The 24,054-nt window shown below is 40.4% G+C and overlaps 2 protein-coding genes across 2 annotated transcripts in view; one reads left to right on the top strand and one right to left on the bottom strand.

Annotated features, from left to right (window-relative positions):
• Positions 1-24,054, bottom strand: part of LOC134857675 (uncharacterized) — a 247,315-nt gene that overhangs the window by 182,140 nt on the left and 41,121 nt on the right. The gene's annotated exons all lie outside the window — the stretch shown is intronic.
• LOC134845168 (uncharacterized) lies at positions 10,467-14,379 on the top strand. The gene has a single exon (XM_063862056.1). The coding sequence runs from the start codon at positions 10,474-10,476 to the stop codon at positions 14,377-14,379; it is 3,906 nt and encodes a 1,301-aa protein (XP_063718126.1). The 5' UTR covers positions 10,467-10,473.

Below are 24,054 nucleotides of genomic sequence, written 5' to 3'. Positions count from 1 at the left end.
ACTGGTGTATACCTGCAGACATGGAAGAATGGGATTATCTGATGATGGACCCTGCCTGTGAGGTCAATGAGAAGGGCACCAGGGGAAATAATGATGGGAATGAGGTCGTAGAGGAAGGATCAAGTCCACCACTGGACCTAGGTCCCGTGATTGAAGCAGATGAAGAAACCTTACCCTAGGCATAGGAGGACTGGCAACACGCCAAACAAATGGAGGTCACGCCAAAAGTGATTGAAGCAGATGAAGAAACCTTACCCCACGCATAGGAGGACTGGTATCACGCCAAACAAATGGAGGTCCCCAAGAATTTGGAATCAGATCTTCCGTTTACTATACGAACTCGACAGAGTGACAGGACAAGACTCACGAAGAAATATAATCCTTACGGAAATGACTTCGTAGTGGACAAGATAGATCTGAAGAAGATAGTGGAAGAAGTAGTGGGTCTATAAGAAATAACTGTGTCACAGGACATCGACATAGTCGACGATCAGGACGAGGAGTGGGTCGATGACCGGTCCAAGCCCGAGGTAGATTTCCTCGACGAGCAACAGCAATCCCATGAACAAGACTTGACAAATCTGCGTGTCTTGGAAAGGCTGAACGAAATGACGTCGGACCCAATGGAGACCAGTGTCACGATTCAAGATGTAGATCGTGAAAGCATGAAGTACATAAAAACCGAAAGAGATGATCCTTCCTGGGCTGCCCAGGAAGGGCAATTACTCATTCCTGCTTCCAACCTCGATTTAATATCCGGTATGCGATCGACGGGGACGTCGATGGATAATTTCGTCCGGGGAGTGGGTATAGGACTTACCCACACTGAAAAATTATTGATAAAAAAATTTAGAATATCAAGAGAGACAGGTGATCTAGAAGCAGAAACAGGCGAGGACCCTAAGAAACCGGACATAGGGAGAGTAATTGAGTCATATATTAACTAGCCAAATGAATAATCAAGTAGCATAATACTGACAGATAGCGATTTTATACTCACAAGTAGAACATGTGCGATAGCGATCACAGCAGACATGAGTTTTAAGACAGCATTAGCAGCAGATTTTAAGAGAGAAGATAAAAACATAGAAATCCTTTGAAAGCAAAGACCAGGAATAGGAGGCACTGCAGCGCTTTGCCTCCGGCGGCGTCACAGATACCGGGAAAATACTTATGCTTCTTGGTGACGAAGGCGACGGAGAAGCGGCACGTCTACCCGGAAAACCTAGTCTTGTCCTTCCTAGATTGAGAGACTTCCTTGTGGAAAGGGAAGTAAGGGAACTCGCTTCCAGTGTACGATCCGACCAGAGGACGACTGCATCCACGGGAGCTGGATGTAGTGATACACGTAATCTTCTCTGAGACTAATATACAAGTATACTTACATAACAAACTTTATTTAAGTATAGGCTGAGCTTAGGTTGCTTGCAGGAAGGCGTCATACTAAATGTGTGTTGTGTGTGACATGTGTGTTATGTTATGTTATGTGTTTTCTTATTAAGATCCTGGGTAAGAAGGGATTAGTGACCAGGAATAACCGAATGAAGATCTTAGGAATAGATCCAAATTTTGGACTGTCCTTTCTGAGGTCGAATTCCAAAATTTTAGCAACAAACTGATTTCAATAATTTTTAGGATCAAAATCCTTTTATCCAACTGTTTTAAATAAATTTCAATATAAAATTGGAGTAAAGCTGACAAATGTGATATTCTTGACATCTTTTCTAGATCCTGATTGATCGTTCAATTATTCACCTGATTTCTATTATTCAAACTGATAAAAAGATTCGAATCTAGAAGAAGATGGACAACTTTGATTCGAACGAGTACATGGACCTGGCAGAGGCGTACGTAGGACTGATGATAGATGCGATCTATCGTCGGCTGATGGATCGAGACTTCTCTCTGGAGGACCCAGAGGTAGTCATGTTGCTGGCCGCCTTAATAAACATCTTGGGGCATTATAACCGTGGTGACCGCCCCACGGAAGTCTTATTGATGGTGCATATGGAGAAAGAGAAGTACTAGACCGCCCGAACTTGAGGGTAATGAGTTGGAGAAACGGGGCTCTCTCAGGAAGTGACATGGTGAACGAACCTGGATTGGGAAGTTCCAGGACCTAACAACCAGTAAGCCTGGTCTGAGAAGGATGCCTGGTCTGAAACCTCGCTGTTCAGGAGATGAACAGCGAGGCTGCCTCGTCTAGTTCACAACTCAGAGCAGCTGTGCCACCAAAGAGGGCGAGAGTCGAGGAAGAGATTCAGACGAACGAAACCATGCAAGATCCTAACGGAACGGTAGAAGAACTGGAGAAGACCAGAAGGGAGCTGGACGAAATGACCAAAACCATGCTCAGTACAGAAGAAGAGAGAGACATGTGGAAGAGACTGTTTGAAGATTGCAGCAAGAAATAGGGTGAAGAAATAGAGCGTTCGAGGCGAGAGTACAAAGAGCGTTATACGTTGACGACAGCCGTAGAAAGAGTGATACCTACAAGGAATTTTCCTCGTGGGCAGTCCCCGATGGAACATTTGACGCCTCGCTAGTTGAGTCAAACGACGGAGACACGACTCCCAGCTACAACTGGTCGAGTGACAATCCGGGACCCAAATGACATCCTAGCTGACCCAGTCGTGAAGCAAATAGTGAGAAAATTGATAGAAACTGCTGGACGATTGGTCGCTGATAGGAATGCGCCAGGTTCCAGGGTGACTGCACCCTATGGAACAATTGATGACACGGGTAGAGTAAAACTCTCCCAACAGACGCTGACGAGAACGCGAGTTAGGGATACAATGTTACCAACAAAGAGCTCTAAGGTCCCAGACAGGAAGATACGAGAGATGCCGATGAAGAACGTGTCCCGAGTGATTGACGCGCAGAAGAACAACCAGTTGAAGTATAGCTTCACAGGAGTTCCGGTCACAGATTCGCGAGCCTGCTTCAATCGATCCACTTGGAGCCCAGCAGTAAACCTGCAGCAACCGCCACTTGGGACATCACATCTGATACTGGATGATAGCTTGGTGAGAGTACTCCAGAAGTTGAGGACCTCCTGGATCACTGCGGTGATGGCCTTTGGAGGTGCAACGACAGCCCAGCTATTTCGGATGGTGGAGCCGATGAACCGAGGGAGGATCCCCAACATAATGATCCTAATTGGGACGAACAATGAATCTAGAGGCTCAGATGAGGAAGAGGCACAATGGGAGTCAATGTTGGTGTGCCTATTCATTACTCTCTGGCAGAAACTCAAGTGCGCAGTACTGACCGTCTGCACCGTACCCATGAGCACAAAAACGTTGAAATCGACTGGAAGAAGACATAATGAAGGAGTCATCAGGTGGAACAATATACTGAGGAATCTGGCGAGTCGGAATGCTGGACGGATGATCCTTATGGACATTGAACACGAGCTGAGAGCTATGGATCAGGCCAGACTAACCACCGATGGGATTCACTTTGATAGCATTGAAGGACAAGTCTGGTTGAACCGAGTCTTCCAGGAGCGACTGGGTGAAGTGGAAGTCGAGCTCTTGGACACGGGATTGCTGAGGAAGGAGGAAGCCACGAATGAGCCGGCAACTTCAACACTTGTGCCCCCTTGCTTAGAAACACGTTTGGCAACGGTCCCAACCGTGACCCACCGGCCGTAAAGCTCTAGCAAGCCAGGGTAAAGGACAGATGTACAAGATCAATTGGGTGAAGCGCCAATGAGAAGAACCGACGAAGATTAGGACCTGTTCAAGACGAAGATTAGGACCTGTCAAGCAACCGCGGAGACGACCAGCACCTCGAGATCAGAGACAAGATCAGAGACAACGGGTACCAGCCGAGAGGAGCGACGTCCAGGCAGCAGCCCTTTGATGTGGTCGAGGCCCATACCTTTTTCCTGGCACGTATACAAGCAGGACCTAATGAATTTAAATATTCACACAATGAGATTTGCAGCAGATGCCATGAGCATGTTGGATGGAGCGAGATTGTCCGTCAACGGACTGTATTCAATAACAGTTGTGGACTGGTTGATAGCAGCTGGCATAAATTTTAGCTCCACGAGCGCCTTGAGATTTGTCGACTTAGAGGGACTGTCCTCAAACAATACAATGGGTCCGGTAAATGCAAGACCATTGCAAGATGTGAAACTGAATCACGATGAAGGAAATCGAGAAGAAAGACCCAGAAGATTCTTGACAACGAGGGCACCAATAGGACAACACGTAAAACTGTTCAGGCATACAAAAGCACGCCCAGTTCAAGTAAAACAAAGAGCGTACCCGAAACAAGTGAATCAATAAGGCGATGTTCAGAGATACGGTGGATCGAAGGCGATTAAGAAAGATGAGATCATCTTTGCTGCGTATGACAAAGCAAAAATGAGGAAGGCAAAGATTATGATAGTCGCGAGCTCAGATTTCGTATATACCTCCGAGTCTCTGTTTTGGCCTGATGTTATAATGTTGGCAGCGGTCGACCTGGATCTAATGCAGTCGGTGTCATTGGCAATCGGGGTGCAACGACAGACAGAAATGAACCCAATCACAATCGTATTTATTGCTATGAATGAACATCTACACAGTAGGGGTTTCCTGAGCAGAGTCAGAGAGACTACGACAGCCGAAGACGCTGTATGGCCAGCTATAAAGGATATCCTCGAGTCAATGGGTGAAGTAGTGGACACACTGAAAGAAGGTGCCTTCACCAAGATAACACCGAGAGCCGTGTTTGCACTGTCTCCGGGATATGCACACCTCCCGGATGGACTGAAGTTTGTATACGCGATGGTGGCGTTGCTCTCGGAAAGGAAATATGATGTAATCATATCTGCTCCAAATCGTGGAATAGAGATGGAGAACCCAAGACCACCTAGGGCGGAATTGCCTGCGGTGTAGTCGGACATCTCGAATTCGATGCGAGGATTTAAGAACCATTCACTGCACATGTTAGTGTTAGACGAAGTACTGGGGTTGAAACTGTCCAATTTCAGCCGACAACTCAAAGTGAAACCAGGCATTGACGATGACCATCGCGTAATCGCAGCGATGTCAAATGAATTATGATTTCGAGGAATGGAAATAAAGGAGTAAGGAGAGAGAAGAAAGAATTCCAAGGAGACGAGAGCTCACTTGGAAGCGATGGCTTTGAGTACGAAACCAGAGGCTAACCAGTGGCTGCACTTGACCCCTCGAATAGCAGCATTGGGTGCAGATGCTTTCGAGCGATGCCCAGTGGTGACCAGGAAAAACCATGCCTATCTAGTGAAAGAGATAAACCTGGCCAAAATGGCTGAAGATGAGTCAGGAGATTTCGTAAACAGAGTGTGCCAAGCTACCCTGGAAGCTTTCTGGACACAGAATGTAAAGGGAGAAGAAGGCTTTGACCGGACTGACAGCATCCTGGAAGGGTTAGGAGCCGGATGGACCGCGTCCTTCCTGGCAAAAATTTATCCATCGCTTTCTCGATATCTGATAAAAGAATTCCTCCAAGCAGTCGTGGAAGTATCGATCGTTGAAATACTAGACCTACTCGTTACGTTTGGAGCAGAGAACTTCGTAAGGGGACCAGCGATACCGCTCACCGAAGGAGTGCAGAATTTGCGACTAGATGGACTTCTAACGTTGATCGCGATAACACATGGAAACTTAGGAGGATTGATGAATTTGACACGCTATCCGGAGCAGGTGAGGGAGAACATGAGGAAATTCGACGTGAAGCGATCCACGGATTCCTGGAATAAGATAAGAGATTTGCGACATCCACTTCCTCCTGCAGCAGAATCGCTTTGGAACAGGAGAGGATGCAACGATTCAGAGGGAGGAAGACGTGCGACGTCATACTGGGGCATGCCCCTGCTAACTGACCTGAGGTTAGCTATGAGGACCGACCCCTTAGCATTGATCAGAGGGGCCACGGAGTTCGTGACAGTGATATACGGTTCGGCATTCACGCTTGCGTTCCCTGACGTTAACGTGGAGGCTTAAAGGAGGTCGGTATTGCACCTGAACCTCATATCAGCAGTGGACGGAAGTACACTTAACTGGAGTGAACAACACGCGTTACGAGAATTGATGAGTGAGGACTTGTTATTCGCGAAGATATCAGAGCCGGAGATGACCGTCATAAATTTTGATGATCACTTCCGAGACAGGATTGGGGAAGAGGACAGAGGGCCCATTGAGGTATTCCCGAAGCTCTGGAATCTAAGACCCTACGACAAAACAAACGGCGAAGTCGCAAGAATTCCTCGACTGACCGCAGCGTACCATAAACTGTGAGAAGAAAAGAAGGGCTGTGGTGACTACAAGAAACTGCCAGAAGAGATCCCGGAATTCCCTTTGATTAGAAGGATGTTGCTCGGAGCAGATTCCGTAGTACAAACCCCTAGGTTGGGAGCCTTTGAGATCAATGAAAGGAGGGTAGCGAAGTTCTCTGAGACGATGGACCCGTACTTCCTGCGCAGAGACGCCGCAGTGCTGCAGTATACGCAATTTGCTCACACGGATGAAGCAAAAGGGAGACGAATGAACAATCCAGCGACTCCGAAGCCTGGGAGGTTTGACGAGGAGTTGGCGAAATTGGATCTAGCGCATATGATCATGAGAGGCAAGGCTGACTTACCAGAAGCCTCCCTAATCTTAACGAGTGTAAAACCAGAGTTAACGGTGGGAGGAACACTTCAGACTAGAAACATGCTAGCACCCTTCAGCTATGAAGAAGTCAAGGTAGTTCACGGAGAGGAGGAAGATCAGTCAGCTGGCAGATTAGTTGTACCGAAATATCCTGAGGGGGCAAGGGGTGAAAAGCAAGGGCCCTCAAGTTCAGGAAATAATCCAGGAAGGAAGCCGTCGATCGGAAAAACCTATGCAACAGAAACCCGATCAAGCCGAGAAAGAAGACAATAAGGCTTCGACAGGAGGGATGTCCAGACTGGACTTCAATTTCCTCAACGATTTTGAAAACGGCACGCACGGACACGTTGAAAGCGACGACTGAGCCGGCAGACGAGGGAACTTCCACGCTGGAACCCCCGTCGGCCTTCATCGGAACGAACCGAAACTGGCCGGAGAGCAGCTCTCCGAGCAATTCCAAAAACACCGAACAGAAACTCTTGATGGACTCACCAAAGAGAAGAAGGATAGGAGGCTCTGCCAGAGTACCTTTCTCGGGAACGTTGCCGAAGAAGAGTGGGAGGTGCATCATAGAGACCATGAAAATAGGACAGGATACAGAATGGACAGCATACAGAATTGCGCTCCTATTCACAACCAATTCCATTCATGGAAGAGGTCTGGATAGTAGTTAAGAGCTACGGAACCTAGTCTATTTTGAGAATAGGTTTCAACCGACCACTAATGAGGGAATTCCTTGACAAACTCGACGAGTTTGAAAGGAGATTGAGCGAAATGCTGATCGACTCGGCCACTGATGAAAGTGAGGCAAACTCTCCTATAAAGATGACACCGCATGAAGACAAAGGTGAAGCGTCTAGAGTAGCGTAAAATTGGCTTATTCAACCATTTCTACCCTTTGGTAGTGGTGTAAGGGCTTTCTAAAAATTTTTTTATAAAACGTGTCTTTACCTCTCCGAATTGGTGAATTTGCTAAAAACAATCCTAAAAAATTTTCACGCTTACTTTTTTGAATATTTGATGTTTCTATTAGTAAGCTCAGCTACTAGTTAATTCAGTAGTTCTAAAGTTATTAACCAAAACGTCTTTTTTCTAGGGTCAGAAAATTTCTCTCTTATAGGTTTTGCCTAACTTTTTTCGCAATTCTGTTCTTTTTGACCTAAAAATTATTGATCCGAGCTCAGAAGGCCTATACTCTTCTAGTTCAATGCAAAAAAGCCGCTCTAAAACGCTCTAGCTGTAAAAAATTTGCAAAAAACTATGCTATTTTGACCCCTCCGGATTGATGAAACCACTAAATCAAACACGTTAACTTCGATTTCTCTGTAACCCGGAAGGTTATTGGCAAACGGGTTTTGAAACCTGTCGATTCACTAGTGGACGTTGTCCGAACAACTATTTTTACTGTCCTAACGCAAAAATTTCAAAAAATTTTCGTAGTTTATAATGTTTTGTTTTTTCAAAACTCACGAAATTTCGGTTTTTGGTACCAAAATAGTTACAAACACTTCTGAACTAAACTCAACCGGTTATACCCATTATCCTAGCACAGTTACGATGTAACTCACTAATTTAGCGCTTTTTTCTATTCCAGAAAATATCGATATCTCAAAAATTGCGATTTGTGGGGGGATCAAAATATTGCTACTTTAATCCTAAAAACCGGTCCGCTTACTGTGTTTTTCACTGAAAATGATATTAGAGTATTAATATAGGGTATATAAGTATTAATAATAGTAATACTATACCCCTCCGGGTTTGTTCAATATCCGAATTAAGGTGCTTAACTCGGAAATTCGCAGTTCGGTGAAGGGTCACTACAGTGCAGCACTGTCGAGCCCCCCACAGATTACTATCTTATTTTTTGTACCAAAAGGTATACAAAACTTGTTAACGATACCCAACAGTCGACTGTTGTTGTCGTTGAGCCCCTCTTGTCACTCCTTGTGCTGCTTGCTGGATCAGTCTTCTTCACTAATACCGAGACCCCTCCGGATTGAGCGCAAATCAGCAGACCCTTTCGGATTGAGCGCAAATCAGCAGACCCTTCCGGATTGAGCGCAAATTAGCATTAACGTGCTTAAATACTCAAATAACCCTACGTTACAATCCTCAAAAACGGGCTAAAAAATGATCGTAATAATCCTGATTGATATGAATGCCTGTAACAACAATATATCTATCAACAACAAACGGGAGGGTCTGATCACATCTTGTCTGGGGAGATCATTTCTACTAATTTTTTAAAAAATTTTTTTTACTGTTTTTGGTTTTTTCGGTTATTTTTATGTTTTTTGTTTTTCTTGGGTACTATACTATTTTTTGTTTGGTTTCTTATATATCTTTAAGAGTTTTTGGTCACAAACCTCTCAGGGAACGAGGGGACGGCTGAATCCCCCACCCTTCCTGGAACGTGAATTTTCGTTTTTAACTATGTTAAAAAGCTATTCACGGTAATCCGGAAGGCTTCCGCGTTCCGAACTACCTTTCCACCCCGGCGGTTAGGGCCTATTAAGGGCGTTATTATGAGCATCCGCTCAGCGCGGATTGCTCGTTAACGGTTCTGCCGGTCATGATGTTAAAAAGAATAACACCCAGGAGCGCCATAAAAAAATCTATGTAACATTCGCCCGGAAGTACATATCGACGGAAAATAAAGCTAGGTTCTAAGACGACTGGCGAACGTCCGAACAGAGCTCTACATGTTTTTCATCGTCTCTACCAAAGCCAGTTCTTTTGGTGGTCTTTCCAACATCGGGTCGACAAAAACGTTACTGCTCTCCGGCTTCGAACATAACTCTCAAATTAACTTGCTTACATGTAAAATTAGTGAGCTCATGGCTGCGTCTCAGTATCCCCAGACCACGAGGTCACTCCTAAAAACAGGGCTACTACTATTTCTTTTATTAGTATTGTTTTTGTTCAGTAGATAAAAATCATCATCTCCATCGAAGATGGATCAACCCTTTCCCCTAACTCCTAGCTTCTCATCGTCAGAAAATGAATTCAGATGTTAAATAAATTCAATTCAGGACATAATCGGGAAGCTAAAAGTTTATATAAAAGGATTTCAGTTCAAGTCCCGAGACCCCTCCGGATTCCTGAATCCGGGGAAATAACACCCTTATCTTCTTTCCGGAAGGCTGTTTTTCTACACTTCACCGTTGTTGTCAACGGCCTTGCAACGATTGTAGAGACACAGTCGTTGCAACTTGAGCGGTCTCTGCTTATTCTGCTATTCGTTGTTGCTTTTTTATCGCAGTTCTCGTTGTTGTCGCCGTTGCAACTATTGTTGTTGTGTCTTAATTCTGGATTTCTTCCAAAATCGCCGATATTGACGTTTCTCAAAAATATGACGTCATCGTTCGACATTTTAAAAGTGTAAAATACCAGAATATTCTAGCCTTCCCAGTTTGACTAATCGTTCCAATAACACTGTTAATCCTTCAAAACTGCTAATTCGGAAGGTTAGCTGCTAATAATTCGAAATTGCCGAATCTGCATTTTCGTCCATTCTGGTCGAATGTCACAATTTTTTCAAGCTCCTTAGTTTTTTCGTCGAGCAAGTCTTTCCGGCAAAGTTCGCCGATTGGAGATTATCGGAACAATTATCGGAAAGCTTTTATTATATTTTTTAACGTTACTTGCTCCAATTTTGAATGAAATGCAGAAAAAATCAATCTTCGACTTTTTAACGTCACGATTGATATATCACTCAACTTATTTGGATGATTATTTATGGTACATAATTTTTCGTGGAGAAACTAAAACCGTTCAAAAGACGAATACCGTCCCAGAAGTACTAACTAGAAGTTGCGTTCAAATGATTTCAGGCTTAGCAGTAATGGGCAGAAAAGGACGTCGCAAAACCGAATCTGCAGCGCCTAAAATTATAGAGCCTGAATCTCAAAATTTAACTAGCTACGAACTCAAAAGAAAAATACAAACGGCGCAGCGAGCAATTCAGAAAAAAGATATCAAAAAGATGTTTGCGTCTCCAATTACTGATGCTATTGCACCCGGATATTCTCAGATTATTGCAAAATGCATGGATTTTTATACCATCAACAAAAAAGTTGCAGCAGAGTCCTATTCAACATTTCGCGAGTACATGACAGATGTTGCACTAGTAATTCAAAATTGCATGTCCTATAACATGGGCGAAACTCCTTATTTTAAATATGCTTCAAAGTTGGCTCCTGTGTTTGAAAAAATTTTCACCCGAGAGTTGGGCATAAATTTTACAATTAAACTGCCTCCTCCAAGAACAGAGCCTATCTTATTAAGAGATATAATCCCTGGGTATGAATCATCAGGCGAAGGAAGTGAAGAGGAACAATTATCGGAAAGCGATACACAGGAAAATGACGAGCCTGAAAAAACTTCAACTGAAAATAACGTAGAGGATGATACATTTAAAAACATGACACCACCAACAGAGGACAGTTTATATGAATCTGAAGGCGTCAAAGATGCAAAAGATGAACGGGCGTTTGAAGAACATTTACTGAGGCAAGAGGAAAATTTAAACGATTCTACCCTGCAACAGGTAGATCAAGTACAAAATGCTGAAGTAATTAGACAAGATGCTGATTTTGACGCTGTCGATGATAGCGGGCGTGACAGCAACAGAACTAATGAAATGCTCGAGGACAGCACAGTAGACAAGTCAAATGACTCTGGCGTTGAGACCAATGTTTCAGAAATATCAGGAGTCATTGAGCCGTCCTTTGAAATCAAAGTAGAGTCAGAAAACCGTTCCAATATTGCACTCCCGCTAGAGGTTGATATAGAGCAAAACTCTGATAAAGTGTCTGTATCCTCAGATGTTAGTAAAAACAGTGGATTTTCGTTTGCTTCTAGCTCACATCAACTTCCTTCTACTCCGACAAAGCAACGCAAACTGCTCAAGAAACGAAAGCGTAACGACATGTACGAGTTTGTGGACGAAGAAGTTGCCGAGAAACCTCTCAACGACATTCCTGGAAAATCAAAATTGTCCATTGAAGACATTCTCAATATGTCGAGTGAACAAGGCGGAGATGCGGATGACTCTGTCTTAATCGGTGGGAAGCCAAATATACAAGATGCGTGCTCGCCCATTGCTTTTTCAGACGAAGAAACGCATTTGATTGTCAATGAAGATGCGTCTTCCACCCAATTGGAAAACAAAACGGCCATCAAGTGTGAGAATTCTGCATCGGATGATTTAATTGAACGAACTGACGAAGAAAAGCCAGAGACGTTTAATAATAACTTGACTGATACAAACCAATTACTTGCTGTTGTAGCTGAAATTGGAAAAGAACATGAAGAACCTTTATCCGAGGTTGAAACAAATCAGTCTTCAGAAAGCAAAACTTCACAGGGTCCGGAGACAAGTCAAGTCACTGAATCAATTAAAGATGTAAGCGTCACTTCGAAATATAGTAAAGAAGAGAATACTTTTACTTTACCAGATTCAATTGAACCTGGAGAAACAGGCGAACATTACTTACAGGTTCAAGAGCCAGTACCCCAAATTCATGTTCACAATGAATGTAACACTACCGAAACCGTTCCTTCTGAACACGGTTCACCACCGAGTCACGAGGCGGCAGTGGAAGCCAAAGTGCCAGTTAAGCGAAAAAGAGGCAGGCCGCCTAAGACAAAAGACCCTTCGTATGATTTGTCGCCCAAGAAATCTGCAAAGAGGCCCAAGCCAAGTGGGAAAGAAACAATGGCCGATACTTCGGGATTTCATCTACCAGATGCCATGGATCAATGTCCACTTGCTATGGGCCATCCTTTGAGTGAGCTTCCTGGCTGCTACAATGAAATTAAGCATGACGTGGGAAGACACCTTCAATACGAGAAACCACAAGTTGTCTTAACTACAGATTCAAAATCGATCAATTGTAGTGCGCATGTGCCACAAACAGAGAATTTGTGCAATTTTGGTGTACAAAGCTCGGCTGGTAGCAGCTCTTATGTGCAAGCTAGTATACCAGGAGTCGTGAGCGAGTCACAAAGTAGTGGTCCCCCAAATATAGTTAACGGAAATTTGATGGCCTACCCTCAGCAGCTACCATCTATTAGTCACTTAGTACCACCTCAGTTTTCTAACCATGATGATACCAGATCTCACAGTAGACAGATCCGCATCTCGCCATCCAATTCATCTTCGCAGATGTGTAATATTGAGAGCCAAATAGCAGATATATCCCCAAGTATACTAACCTTTACTCCGTCAACTGCCGTGAACTTTGAATCGTCTCCATCAGCGACCAAATACTTCGATGACTTATTCGTCACTCCTGTCAAATCCACTGACAATCTGCAATTATTAGCTTCAAATTCACGAATATGTAGTTCCAACCCAGCCACAAACTTTGTGCCCCCTGCGTTTGCGGAACATAATTCTGAAGATTCAAGTACTCAATTTCGTTCGCCAAAGGAGTTGATACCAGTCACAAAGATCGCATGTAAGCGAAGTGCGTCATTGTTTCCTGATGAAGCACTGAATAAGAAAACGTCGAAAACAGAACTTCATGGAGATGCAGCTAACTTAGAAGACCAGCCCACTCCGGGGTCACAACAGGCGCCATATGTTCAAGTGCAAATAAAGAATCGCTCATACAAAGTATCTCGGGCTACACCGCTGGCGGGAAGTGTGGAGAACCCGCTGGGCTACTTGAAAAATGGTGGACTCAGGGGACAGATTAATTTTCTACCCAGAACTCCTTGCGCTGAAAAACGAATCAATGTTCCTAAAGATTTTCTCGCTTCTAAGACACAGTCATCTCAACAATATCAGAGGTTGACAGAAACATCAGGTCTTGGCAAATACTCTTACCTCAATTATGGTCCATACGGACATACGGCACCTGACGGAGAATCGTCGAAGAAATCTGAAACAAATCAGATGCACTTAGATTTGTTACATTCCGTGTACTCAGGAACGGTAGGCTTACAATTTGCTGAAAGTTTGAAAACGTTCACTAGTGGAATGAACGGATACATGAAAGGTGTGGTAAACGAGTTCTTGGATTCGTTTACTGACGGTAAGCATTCACTTTACGAAAATTGCCAGTTCTTGTCACTGCCTTATGACGACGAAGAAAGATTAACAATATCAGAAAAAGAACTGAAACTGCTTAAAAGTTTGAAAAAACAAGGAATAGACTTACCGTTCTTGGACGAAACCCATCGAGAATCTGCACACATAATCTCCAAATGCGTAGATTCAGTGATTAACCTGAAAGCCACTTCAGAAAAACCAACTACAAAGATTGATAACTGCAGGACCAGTGAATTATCTCTCTCAAATAACCCACCTTGTGAGAAACATCCGAGTCATGCAGTCAAAACTGTAGAAGGTGAGACAAAGTCGTCAGAATTGTTCGATCACGAAGCACAAAGTTGCAAACCGGACACTGTTCCATGTCAACCAGAAATGGATGCCGAACTAAGTAAACAACCAGAAAATGAAGCGCACAAGTGCCAACAGAATTCTGATGTAGAATATGCAAAGAAGTTTGTTGGTAAAGCAATAGTTGCCAGGTTGAAGAAAGAAGACGCTTCTTTTCAAAATGATCAGGAATTGCAAAATATTAGTCTAGAATGCGACATCGATTTTTCGAATCTACTTACCTTTGAATCGCCGCAAGGAAACGATAAAAGTGAATATCAGGAGTCTTCAGAGAGCAAAACCACACATTTTTCTCCGACACATTCGACAGACATGGTTTCTAGTCCAAGTTTTCGATAGCAGTCTATGGAATCTGTTTGCCTCGCCCAAGATTCTACAAGTGATGAAAAGAAGTCAAGGGCGAACTTGGGCATCTTTCCAGTTGAAGAATCCGAAACAACTTCGAATGGCGAAATAGTAGAATCAGAATCAAAAACCCGAAAATCATACTCTCAGATTCACAGTCCACTTTCTAATTCCATGCGGATCTCTGGCGTCATTGACAAAGAAACAGGCACTCAAAGTGAATGCAATGATCAAAAGATTGACAGCAATTGTCAAAATGAAGCTTCAGAAAGCGAAGAGTTCGTCAATCAAGGGAGTCTTCTCGAAATGAAAAACAATGATGAAACGGCAAAGAGGGGAATACCCGCCACAGAATCGATATCTTGCGAGATTCCAGCGTGTTCTTCTGAACTGAATGTCAGTGTAAGTTCCAATGATTCTTTCGGCTCATTGTTCCAGACTCCTACACCTACTGCGACGCTCAACTTAGACAACAGCTCCTTACAGCTGCCATCCAGCATTAGTCCTTTTTTCGACGCATTCGGTCACATTGAGATGCTTTCCCTTCCAAATTCAGATTCGAAAGGCGACTGTGACGAAGAAGGAGAACTGAAGGAGTCCCCCAATTTATTCGGCAACAGTTCAACTCTCAACAATCACTCCTCTCTACTCTGCAATGGTTTCGCCTCAGGGCCACAAGATGCTCAGCCGATTGAACCAGATACCGAGGGTACTACTTTGGGAAAATCGTCAGCAGAAGAATGGAACAGATGACATCAGTGGCCATTACAATTTTAATGGAAGCAACTGCAGTAATTGGCATTTCTACTGATGTCTGTTCCTTCCATTCTATCGATATACCAGGCCATGTCTGCAATGAATATTCCATATTCAGTCTCGATCAATCACACTTTCAAAGTCTTTATCTTCGATTCTCTATAGATGTAGTGCTCGTCATTTTCTCTTTTCCTCGAGAAATAGCGAGCTGAAATTTGTCTATCTTCTTGAAGCTGAACTCTTTTTCTGTTTTTACTTATTTAATTTTTGATAGCATTATTTATTTGCGCTGAGATTAGTAATTGTAAATTTCTTGTCTTAGAGACGAATCTTAGAATTGAAGTTTTTGTACAAATACTCTAATACTATATTCCTAATTAAATCCAAGTTTGCTTTGCAATTAATATCTAGATAGTGATATATTTTTTTATGATTAGTTGGCTTTGTTCCGAACATCAAAAGAAAGCTTTGTTTTACCAGGAGAAAAGTTCAGAAAATCCAATGCGCAATTGCATTGATGTGATACCTTTATCCACGCTAACTTGTTGACTATATATACCACTGGGTTTGTCAGTCAAGAGCGCGGTACATTTTTTTGATCTCAAATGCCGGAGGTTAAAATATGACTTTTAAATTAGCTTGAGGTGTAAATTGTGATTTTGTTGACTATCTGAAATATTGTTGCATCCATTTGCCCTTGTTTTATACAAAGGCTTTGTCCGGTGAACAAATTGCTTTAAAATAATTGATCAAGCATTCAACACTCGCGATTAGCAGCAAGTATGAAGCAACATTTTTTACTCGAATTTTCCCGCAAAAATTTTGTTGAGATTTATTTCAGCACGTGACGTCACAGCATGTAGCACACATGCGTTTTTTTGCTCAAAGGTCTATCAATCCCAACCCACTGCGTTCCTTAAAAGTTTCATTTCCAATCTATTCGCGGTAAAAAGTTTTATTGAATTTTTTGTTATTTTCCGACGTCGTTTTTGTCGGCCGAGTTACTGATTTTTTTTTCTGTCAGCCAACTACATCGCTTACTCAATTTTTTTATGAAAACTTGACCGCAAGTAAATTTTCTGCGGTGACCATTAGGTGGTCTCCTTCCCTACCTCTACCTTCCCTACCTTAACTGAACGTAAAGTTAAAGGTTTTTTTTTGAACACTTAGTTGACTTATTTGCCTTGCCGGCTTTATCGCTCACCTTTTTTATCAATAATTTAATTACAGCTTCCTCAATTTAGTTTCACAGCTTTTTATTGGAAATTTGTTTGCCTCCCTGCAATCTTTTAGTTTATAGGCAATATTGTGTGTGGTTTTTGAAAGCCGTTTTTTGCCTCAATTTTTTTTATTTAATCATTTACTTACTACCTTCTGGCGTCTCTTAGGATGCCATTACACAAGCGCTTTTTAGTGAGCGTAGTGTAATAGTACGATTTTTCCAACGTAAGTCGCAAATTATGGTGCCACTTTTGTTGGCACCGTTATGGCTCTGATAGCATGTGCTTTGGCAGTAATATGTTAACGTAGTTGATGCATTTTTACATAAGCATAGCTTGTGTTATAGTGTGAACTCTTTTTTCCAATCTAAATCGCAAATATTGTTGCGATGCAATTGTTGCGTTAAAATGTGTTCATTTTGAAAGTGTTCATTTTGATCCAGCTATGAAGTGCAGCCAATGCTAAGGATATTAACACACACTATTATATTACAAATAGCACTTTAGCTATTAAATTGAGGAATATTAGTTGGTAATTTTTTTTTCAAATTGACTTGTACTGCTAATGCGTCATAATCGGCCTGCGTCACTTAGCATTTATGTAGTCTCATAATTGGCGTGCGTCACTTGAGAAATTTTGTAGACTCGAATTTTTACTCATTCAGTTTTTCCCAGTAGCGTTATAGGTCATATTTTTGCTTGTGTATGCGAAGTGCAACGTCGCCTCTCTGTTAATTCATCAAATGAACCGAAAAAGCTATTTGTTTCAAACAACATAACAATAATAAAAACTCGATTTCAGAATTTTTTAAAACTGAATATATCTCGTCTTTTTTTGAGAAGTTATTTTTGATATGGCTTTATGCTTTCCAATTTATTACATGCAAAGTTATTTTGGATGACTTCAGTTTAATATTCCAAATTATTACATCCAAAATTGTGTCCCTTTGTATTTGGTGACATTTTTGCTGCATGGCATTGGCAATTTATCAGCGTATATAGCTGTGTTGTTTGTGAGTAATTTCTACCGATATTCAAGCGAGAGGGCAGGGTGTTAGACTCCAAATCTCGATGTCGCATGTTCGAATCCGATACGTAGCAAAAAAATTTTTAATTTGAGGCTTATTTCTATTTTTTTTTGATAATTATCTGTATAAAGCTGCCTATTTTTCGTGTTTCATAATTATTGTTTCAATGTTGCCCTTGATTTTTATTTCATGTATAGCAAGTGGTGCGAAACTCCACATCACCGCTGTTTTATCTTGCGTTAAAATCAATTCATGTTCTAGCGACTGATTATGAACGTAGAGGTAACGTTTTTTTTCTGACGACAAAAGATCCGCGGTTCAAGCACGGTAAATATCTGTATTTTTTTGCCAGCCAGAAAATCTGTACTTTCTGCAAGTTTGTCAATTTAAATGCATATTTTAATCGTGCAGCTACTGTTAGTGGTTTTGTGAAATGAAATTGATAAAAAAAATTGTAGAAGTTCGATTGTAAACATATTTTAAAAACCGTTTTGTCCTTTTTAGGAAAATGACTCGTGATAAATCTTCAAAATCTCTAAGCGTGGAAAACAATTAATGCGGAGTTTACAAGTGGAGAGGAGTGATGTCTTTTGCTGTTTCTCTTGTTTCTCATGCAAAATCAGGTGTCACTAATGATCGTCGGAATCGGTTGAGTGATATGTCATTTCAACCCTTTTTAGTAGTGATCTTTTAGTCGTGATCGCGAAATTTCTCTAGTTGTCGAGAAAAATCGTTTCGATATTTTTTATTATAGTTTGATTTCGAGCTTGTAGGTATTATAATAGAAAAATAAGCTTTTTTAAGTGGTTAAAAGTTTACTTTGACGACAGGTTGTTTTTGACGCGTGCTAAAAAAATTAGAAACTATTTTGAATAAACCATAGTCGATCATGTCTTATGGTATAAGCTTTTGTTCCTCTTATCACGCCTCCCACGAAAAATGACGCACCTATTGTGCTATTTGTACAGCAACTGGCTACTTCTGTTCACTTTTCTTTTTTCTGCCGATGGATGTCCAAGTTATTTACTTGTTGTACTATTTCGTATTTTTTCATATCTTTTTTTTTTCAACGTTCATGTTTTGTTTTTTGGTTTAGTTTTTTAGGTGCAATTTTTACTCCGACTGTTAGCAAGGGTATTACAAGCCTTTGCTAGACATTTTTGCCCCATTCTAAAGGTTGTTCACATTTGACTCTTGGTCTTGGTCATAAGAGGTTACGTGCTTCAAAAGAATTTGAAATCCAAAAACTGCTTCTGACTTTAGCCTAGAGTTAACGAATTTGCTCTGGACTGTAGTGGGAAGGCGCGTTCGAATCCGCTCGGGAAAATTTGTTGCACGATATGTTTTTTCAAACTGGAAATTGTCGAACTATCATATCTACATATTTTTGTTGGCTTTAGTTTGGCATTACGAGGCCAAGCTGTAGTTTGTTAATTTTATGCGGATTCCACAAGATGTACGTCATTTTTGTTCTTTTGTTTTCTTTGAGCGTTCCGACAAAATTTTAAAAAGAGTTGAGAAATACCAACACCAAATTGTGCGTCTATCCACTGCACAGTTTGGCCTCGTAAAGGAGTAGCAAGCAATGTTCTTGCAGTTTCAGGCTTAGCTGATGCGAATAAAATCTGTTTTGTTATAGTTTTCCAAAAAGCTTATTGGCTCAAATAATTTCGGTTAATTTTTTATCAGTTAAGTGGCCTCGTGATTTTTTTATGCATTTGTTAGCTTTGAGTAGGTGTTGATAGTTGAAAATTCGGTGTCCCACTCTTTAACTCTACGATATTTAACCCCCTCTGTTTACACCCCCTATATTATAACCCCGTAACATGATAACCCCACAACAATTTAACCCCCTTTTAATGACGATAATTTGTTTCAAATGAAGTCCTTTTTATAAGTACAGGAGTAGTCCAATTAAGCTTACTAATTGAGGCCTGAAAAGCTAGTCTTAATTCACTTGATGCCTCTACATCTCAAAAATAATTGCATTTCGATTAGTTAGAGAAATAATCCCTCACTCACGCGTTTAAAACAGAGATAACGTACATGGTGCTAATTGAAGGCAACTAAAGACGTTTGTGAGTTTTATAAAAAATCATACTGCCTATTTCTTTAACAATTGTTATACCACTATCAGATCAGATATAATGTTTGAAGCGTCATTCCATTTTACTTTATCTTCGAAAGACAAACAAATGCTAGTGGTATCAGGCCACGAGTATTACCTTAAACGCAAAAACAAGACAACAACAAATTGGAACTGCTCAAAGTACCAAACCCATAAATGCCGCGCAACAGCAATTACGGATGGAGAAAACTTCATTGAAACGAGGGGTCAACCTAATCACATTTCCACGGGCAAACCTGATGCTCGACTAGTTTTGAAAAACATCAAGGATCTAAGCGATAATAACACCCCAGCCGTCGCAACCGCCATTCAGCGCGTTACAGACAACATTGCCACTCAACTAGCCCTACCATCTAAAGAAAATTTAGTTCGCACCGCACAACGAGCGCGCAAGCAACGAGAAGAAGTCTTACCAGTCTCCCCAGCAACCAGAAGTTTCGAAATACCCGAACTTTTCAAAAATTTTATAAGATTTGACAGTGGGCAAAATGATCACGAGAAGATTATTTTATTCGGCGACCCTGAAATGCTACGTGTGCTTGAAACATTCAACTTTTGGTTGGCTGATGGAACTTTAAAAGTCACCCCGAAAATGTTTTATCAACTTTACTCCATACACCTTAGTCTTTCAGAAATAGCCCCTGCTTGCAAATATGCGTCCTGCCAAATTATGGCATACAGTCATACTTCAGTGGATCGCATCCCAGTATATGGAAAGTGATTGCAAATTTGCAAAAAGACGCTTCCGTCCAAAAACTTTATTTCTATAACGCCTCGAGTGGGCACTAATTAACGAAAAAGTGCAGAATATGATGCATGTTTACGAAGAAAAAACGGATTTGCATTTCTTTTGCGCTTTGGCGAACTTTGAGGTAAATATTTGCTATTTATTCTACATTGCCAAGCAATAAAAAATTTTCCAAGTTTAATTATTTTCCTTGATTTTTCGAGGTCAAGATTTTCCAGGTCATACTGTTCGAGGTCAAGATTTTTTATGAACCACATGCTTTGCAACCTGAGAACTTAGTTGCATTAAAATCCAAATTCAACTTCATGAAAAATTTTGTTTATAATTTCCTTTTTAATAACAGTTTTTTTCCTAGTAAAAGATTTGTTCGTCTAAAATGGAATTGGTTTATCTTTTATCTGTTGGTTGCCTTTTATTTCCGTGTTAAAATGGGCAAAAAGATGTGTATGCTTTTTTGTAGAAAGAGGGGGTGTTAAAGCTTCTGATTTATGAAACTTTTTTTTGGCAATTCTTTTGTTTTAGGTTCAACAGGCGTCTACCCAGGTATTGTCTGTCAAGTAAAGTTTGTCTCAATGTCAGCTTAATGCTGTTAGCTGCTCATGGAAAATTTATGAAAGTTTCGATTGTTCTTTGGCCTTTCAGACTTGCAATAGCAAGTAAGATGCAGCAGGTTTCTAGGCTTTTTTCTATAATTAACTTTGTTTACAGGGTTCAATCCTGGATGACTCTGGGTAGCAACAAATTTGTGGCAATAGACAAATTTTTGTGCCTGTTAGTATTTAAAATATCTGTGTTATTCGAAATTTGCTTTTTATGTTGGTTGAGTTTACGAACTCGATATGTTAGAATTTCATTCTTTTTATCGACTTGATAGATTTCGGCATTTTTGATATCGGCTTAGTGGCCTCAGGTCGCGTTGTTCGATGCGCTTGAAAGTTTTGTGCATCTAAAGTGCAAGTGTTCTGAGGGAGAGGGAATTTTAATAAATTTTAGTTCAATTCAAGTCTTTGAATTTTTTCGGCTTAAAGAGTTTCTGCGTATGTATTCTCGGCTTTTTACCGGTTGGTAAATTTTTTGATGATTTTCAGTTTGCCGACGCACTTATTGCAGGTTCTCTTGTTTTGGCTTGTTGGTTTTTCAAAGCTAGCTTTATTCATTTCGGTAGAGTTTGTTTTTTCGTTTTTTTTTTTGGTCTTGCGCAAGTGGTGCGCAATTCTGCTCCGCCTCTGTTGAATTTTTTCCGATTCCGTTTTATGTCAGCTTCTCATTTGTGTAATTTCTGCTGTTTGCTTGTAATCGGGAACTAGACTTTTTTTCTCATCAAATTTTACACTTTCCTTCGACTTTCTCATCCTGACATGCTCAGTTTCTTGAAAATTCAAATAAAACTATTTTAAGTTCATGTGGGGTAGTAAATAAATTTTTCAATTATGTTTATTGAAAAATCTTTTAAGAGTCGATGAACGTGCTTAAGACTCTTATATACGTTGCGATAGTTTCTTTCTCAGGAACAATCAAGGATTTTTTTTTTCGGGAAAAGTCCTAAAATTAACTAAAATTGGGCTAATTTAATCCAAAAGTCTCAATCAAACTTGTTTTGGAAATTCTAAGAGTTTTAAGGCCATTAATTGTTTTTTTTTGAAATTCGAAGGTTTTGAAATTTTTACTGTGTTGATTGACTATTTTCCAACTGACTGTCTTTTGGCTATCTTCGAAAACTTTCGATTTTTTCGGATTGTTGTTTTCGTCCTAATTTTTGCCAGCTCGTTTTCAGTTTTGTTTTCTAAATGCAAATCATAATATCTAATAAGATTTTCCAGCAGTTCTTTTTCAAAGCTGGATTTTTCAGGTTTCATTGAAACAGATGTTACTTCATATCAAAGTTGCTCTGAAGTTTGTAAATTTACCAACTCTGATTGCTAATAATTTCACAAATTTTTTATGTTTTTTTTTCGGTGGAATGAATTCGGTGTATGTTATATCGATTTCGTCAACTTATGTTGCACAGTCTCAAGGGCAAAATGTGTTCAATGCTTTTGCTTGTTTCAGGAGGGATGTTTCGTAGAAATTTTACTTCAAAAGTTTTAAAGCTTGAATATTTTGAATGTCTATTGTTTCGTGTGTGGCTTAACGAGTTTCGACCTATGCTTTTCCGACTTAGTAGCCGCTCGGTTATTGACTCTCATTGCTTGTTAAGGCAGTTTATGAACATCGTCCGAGACGAAGGTATGAAAGTTTTGTAGATAGTTAGACGAAGGTATGAAAGTTTTGTAGATAGTTTTTTTTCAGTTTATCTTTTCAGCCTTATTCCTTCTTTTTAATGCAATGTTTCAATTGTGTCGCAAGTTACGCGAAGTTCTTTTTGGCCTCTGTTAGCAGTTATGAAAAGCTTGTAAAAATCCATATCAATTTTTTTTCACTAACCCTCCAATTTTCAGGTTAACTTTAATCAATCTATTGAACTACTTTCTCATTAATAGTGATAATTTCTTTGTCAGTGTTTGCAAATTTGTGAAATAATTTTTCCTTTTAGCCAGTGTTTTTTTTCATGCTCTTTCTCTGCATCCAGAAATGATATTTATATTCGATTGTCCTTTGGCAATCCAGAAACCTGGAAATCACTTGAAAGGCTTCACAAGAAAAACAGTTGCCATCCGGTTCACTTTTTGAAAAACTTGAATCATTCGAAGTTTCATAGTTTAAACAGCTTCCTTAGGAAAATTTAATTTTTTTGCGAACTTTTTTAGTCTATAAAATAACTGGAAATAGCTCTCAAAGTGTCATAGCTTAATAGTTTGCTTCGGAAAACTTTACTTTTCTGAACCAAATCAGTGTATGCAATAGCTTAGAAATGTTTAAAAGTTTCATGTTTTAAATAGCTTGCACGGAAAAACTTGAACCTGTTGCGAACCAGTTTGCTCTGTGAAATAACTTGAAATGTTTCTTTTCATAGCTTGAATAGCTTACTAAGAAAAACTTCAAGTTTTCGACAAGCTTGCCTAAAAAACTTTTTTTGCTGATTGATTCGCTCTATGAAACAACTTGAAATATTTCAATGTTTTATTGCTTGAATAGCTTCTATATAAAAATCTTAAGTTGCGCATTCCGATTTTTTTCATGAAACATTTTGAAATATTGCATAGTTTCATAGCTTGAATAGCTTGCTTAGAAAAACTTCATTTTTTTGGGAACCGATTCGTTCTATGAAACCTAAAGTTTTTCAAACCGATTTACGATATGGCCTAAGTTGAAATTGTTTTTTTTCTGCTCGGATAGTTTGATCAGAACAGCAACTAAAAACTTCATTTTTTTGGGAACCGATTCGTTCTATGAAACCTAAAGTTTTTCAAACCGATTTACGATATGGCCTAAGTTGAAATTGTTTTTTTTCTGCTCAGATAGTTTGATCAGAACAGCAACTAATTTTTTGCGAGCAAATTAATAATTGTAGGTGGGCTTGCTAGTTTTTACTAATTCGAGGCTTAATTCTAATTTTCAGAATTGTACTTTGTAAAGCTGCTTTTTGTCGTGTTCTCGCAAGTGTTTGCAAAGCAAAGCTTCGCCTCTGTGTAAATTCAACTCCTCTGCCGGTAGCACGCTTTTAGGGATGGTGTGCCAAAAACAATTAAATATTCGCGGCGCTTTTTTTCTGAGGTTTCTTTGTCATGCTTGGAATGTGTTTAGATTCCAAAAATCAGCCACAGGCTTTTTTTCAATTTCGGCATTACCAAGAAACAGGTTCGAATCGTGGGCGGCATTTATATGGAGATTACGTTTGACGGAAGTGAA

Source organism: Symsagittifera roscoffensis, chromosome 1, assembly GCF_963678635.1.
Source record: "Symsagittifera roscoffensis chromosome 1, txSymRosc1.1, whole genome shotgun sequence".
NCBI classification, from domain to species: domain Eukaryota; kingdom Metazoa; phylum Xenacoelomorpha; order Acoela; family Convolutidae; genus Symsagittifera; species Symsagittifera roscoffensis.
Note: the sequence above shows the minus strand (reverse complement) of the source record. Positions and strands in the feature narration are given on the sequence as shown.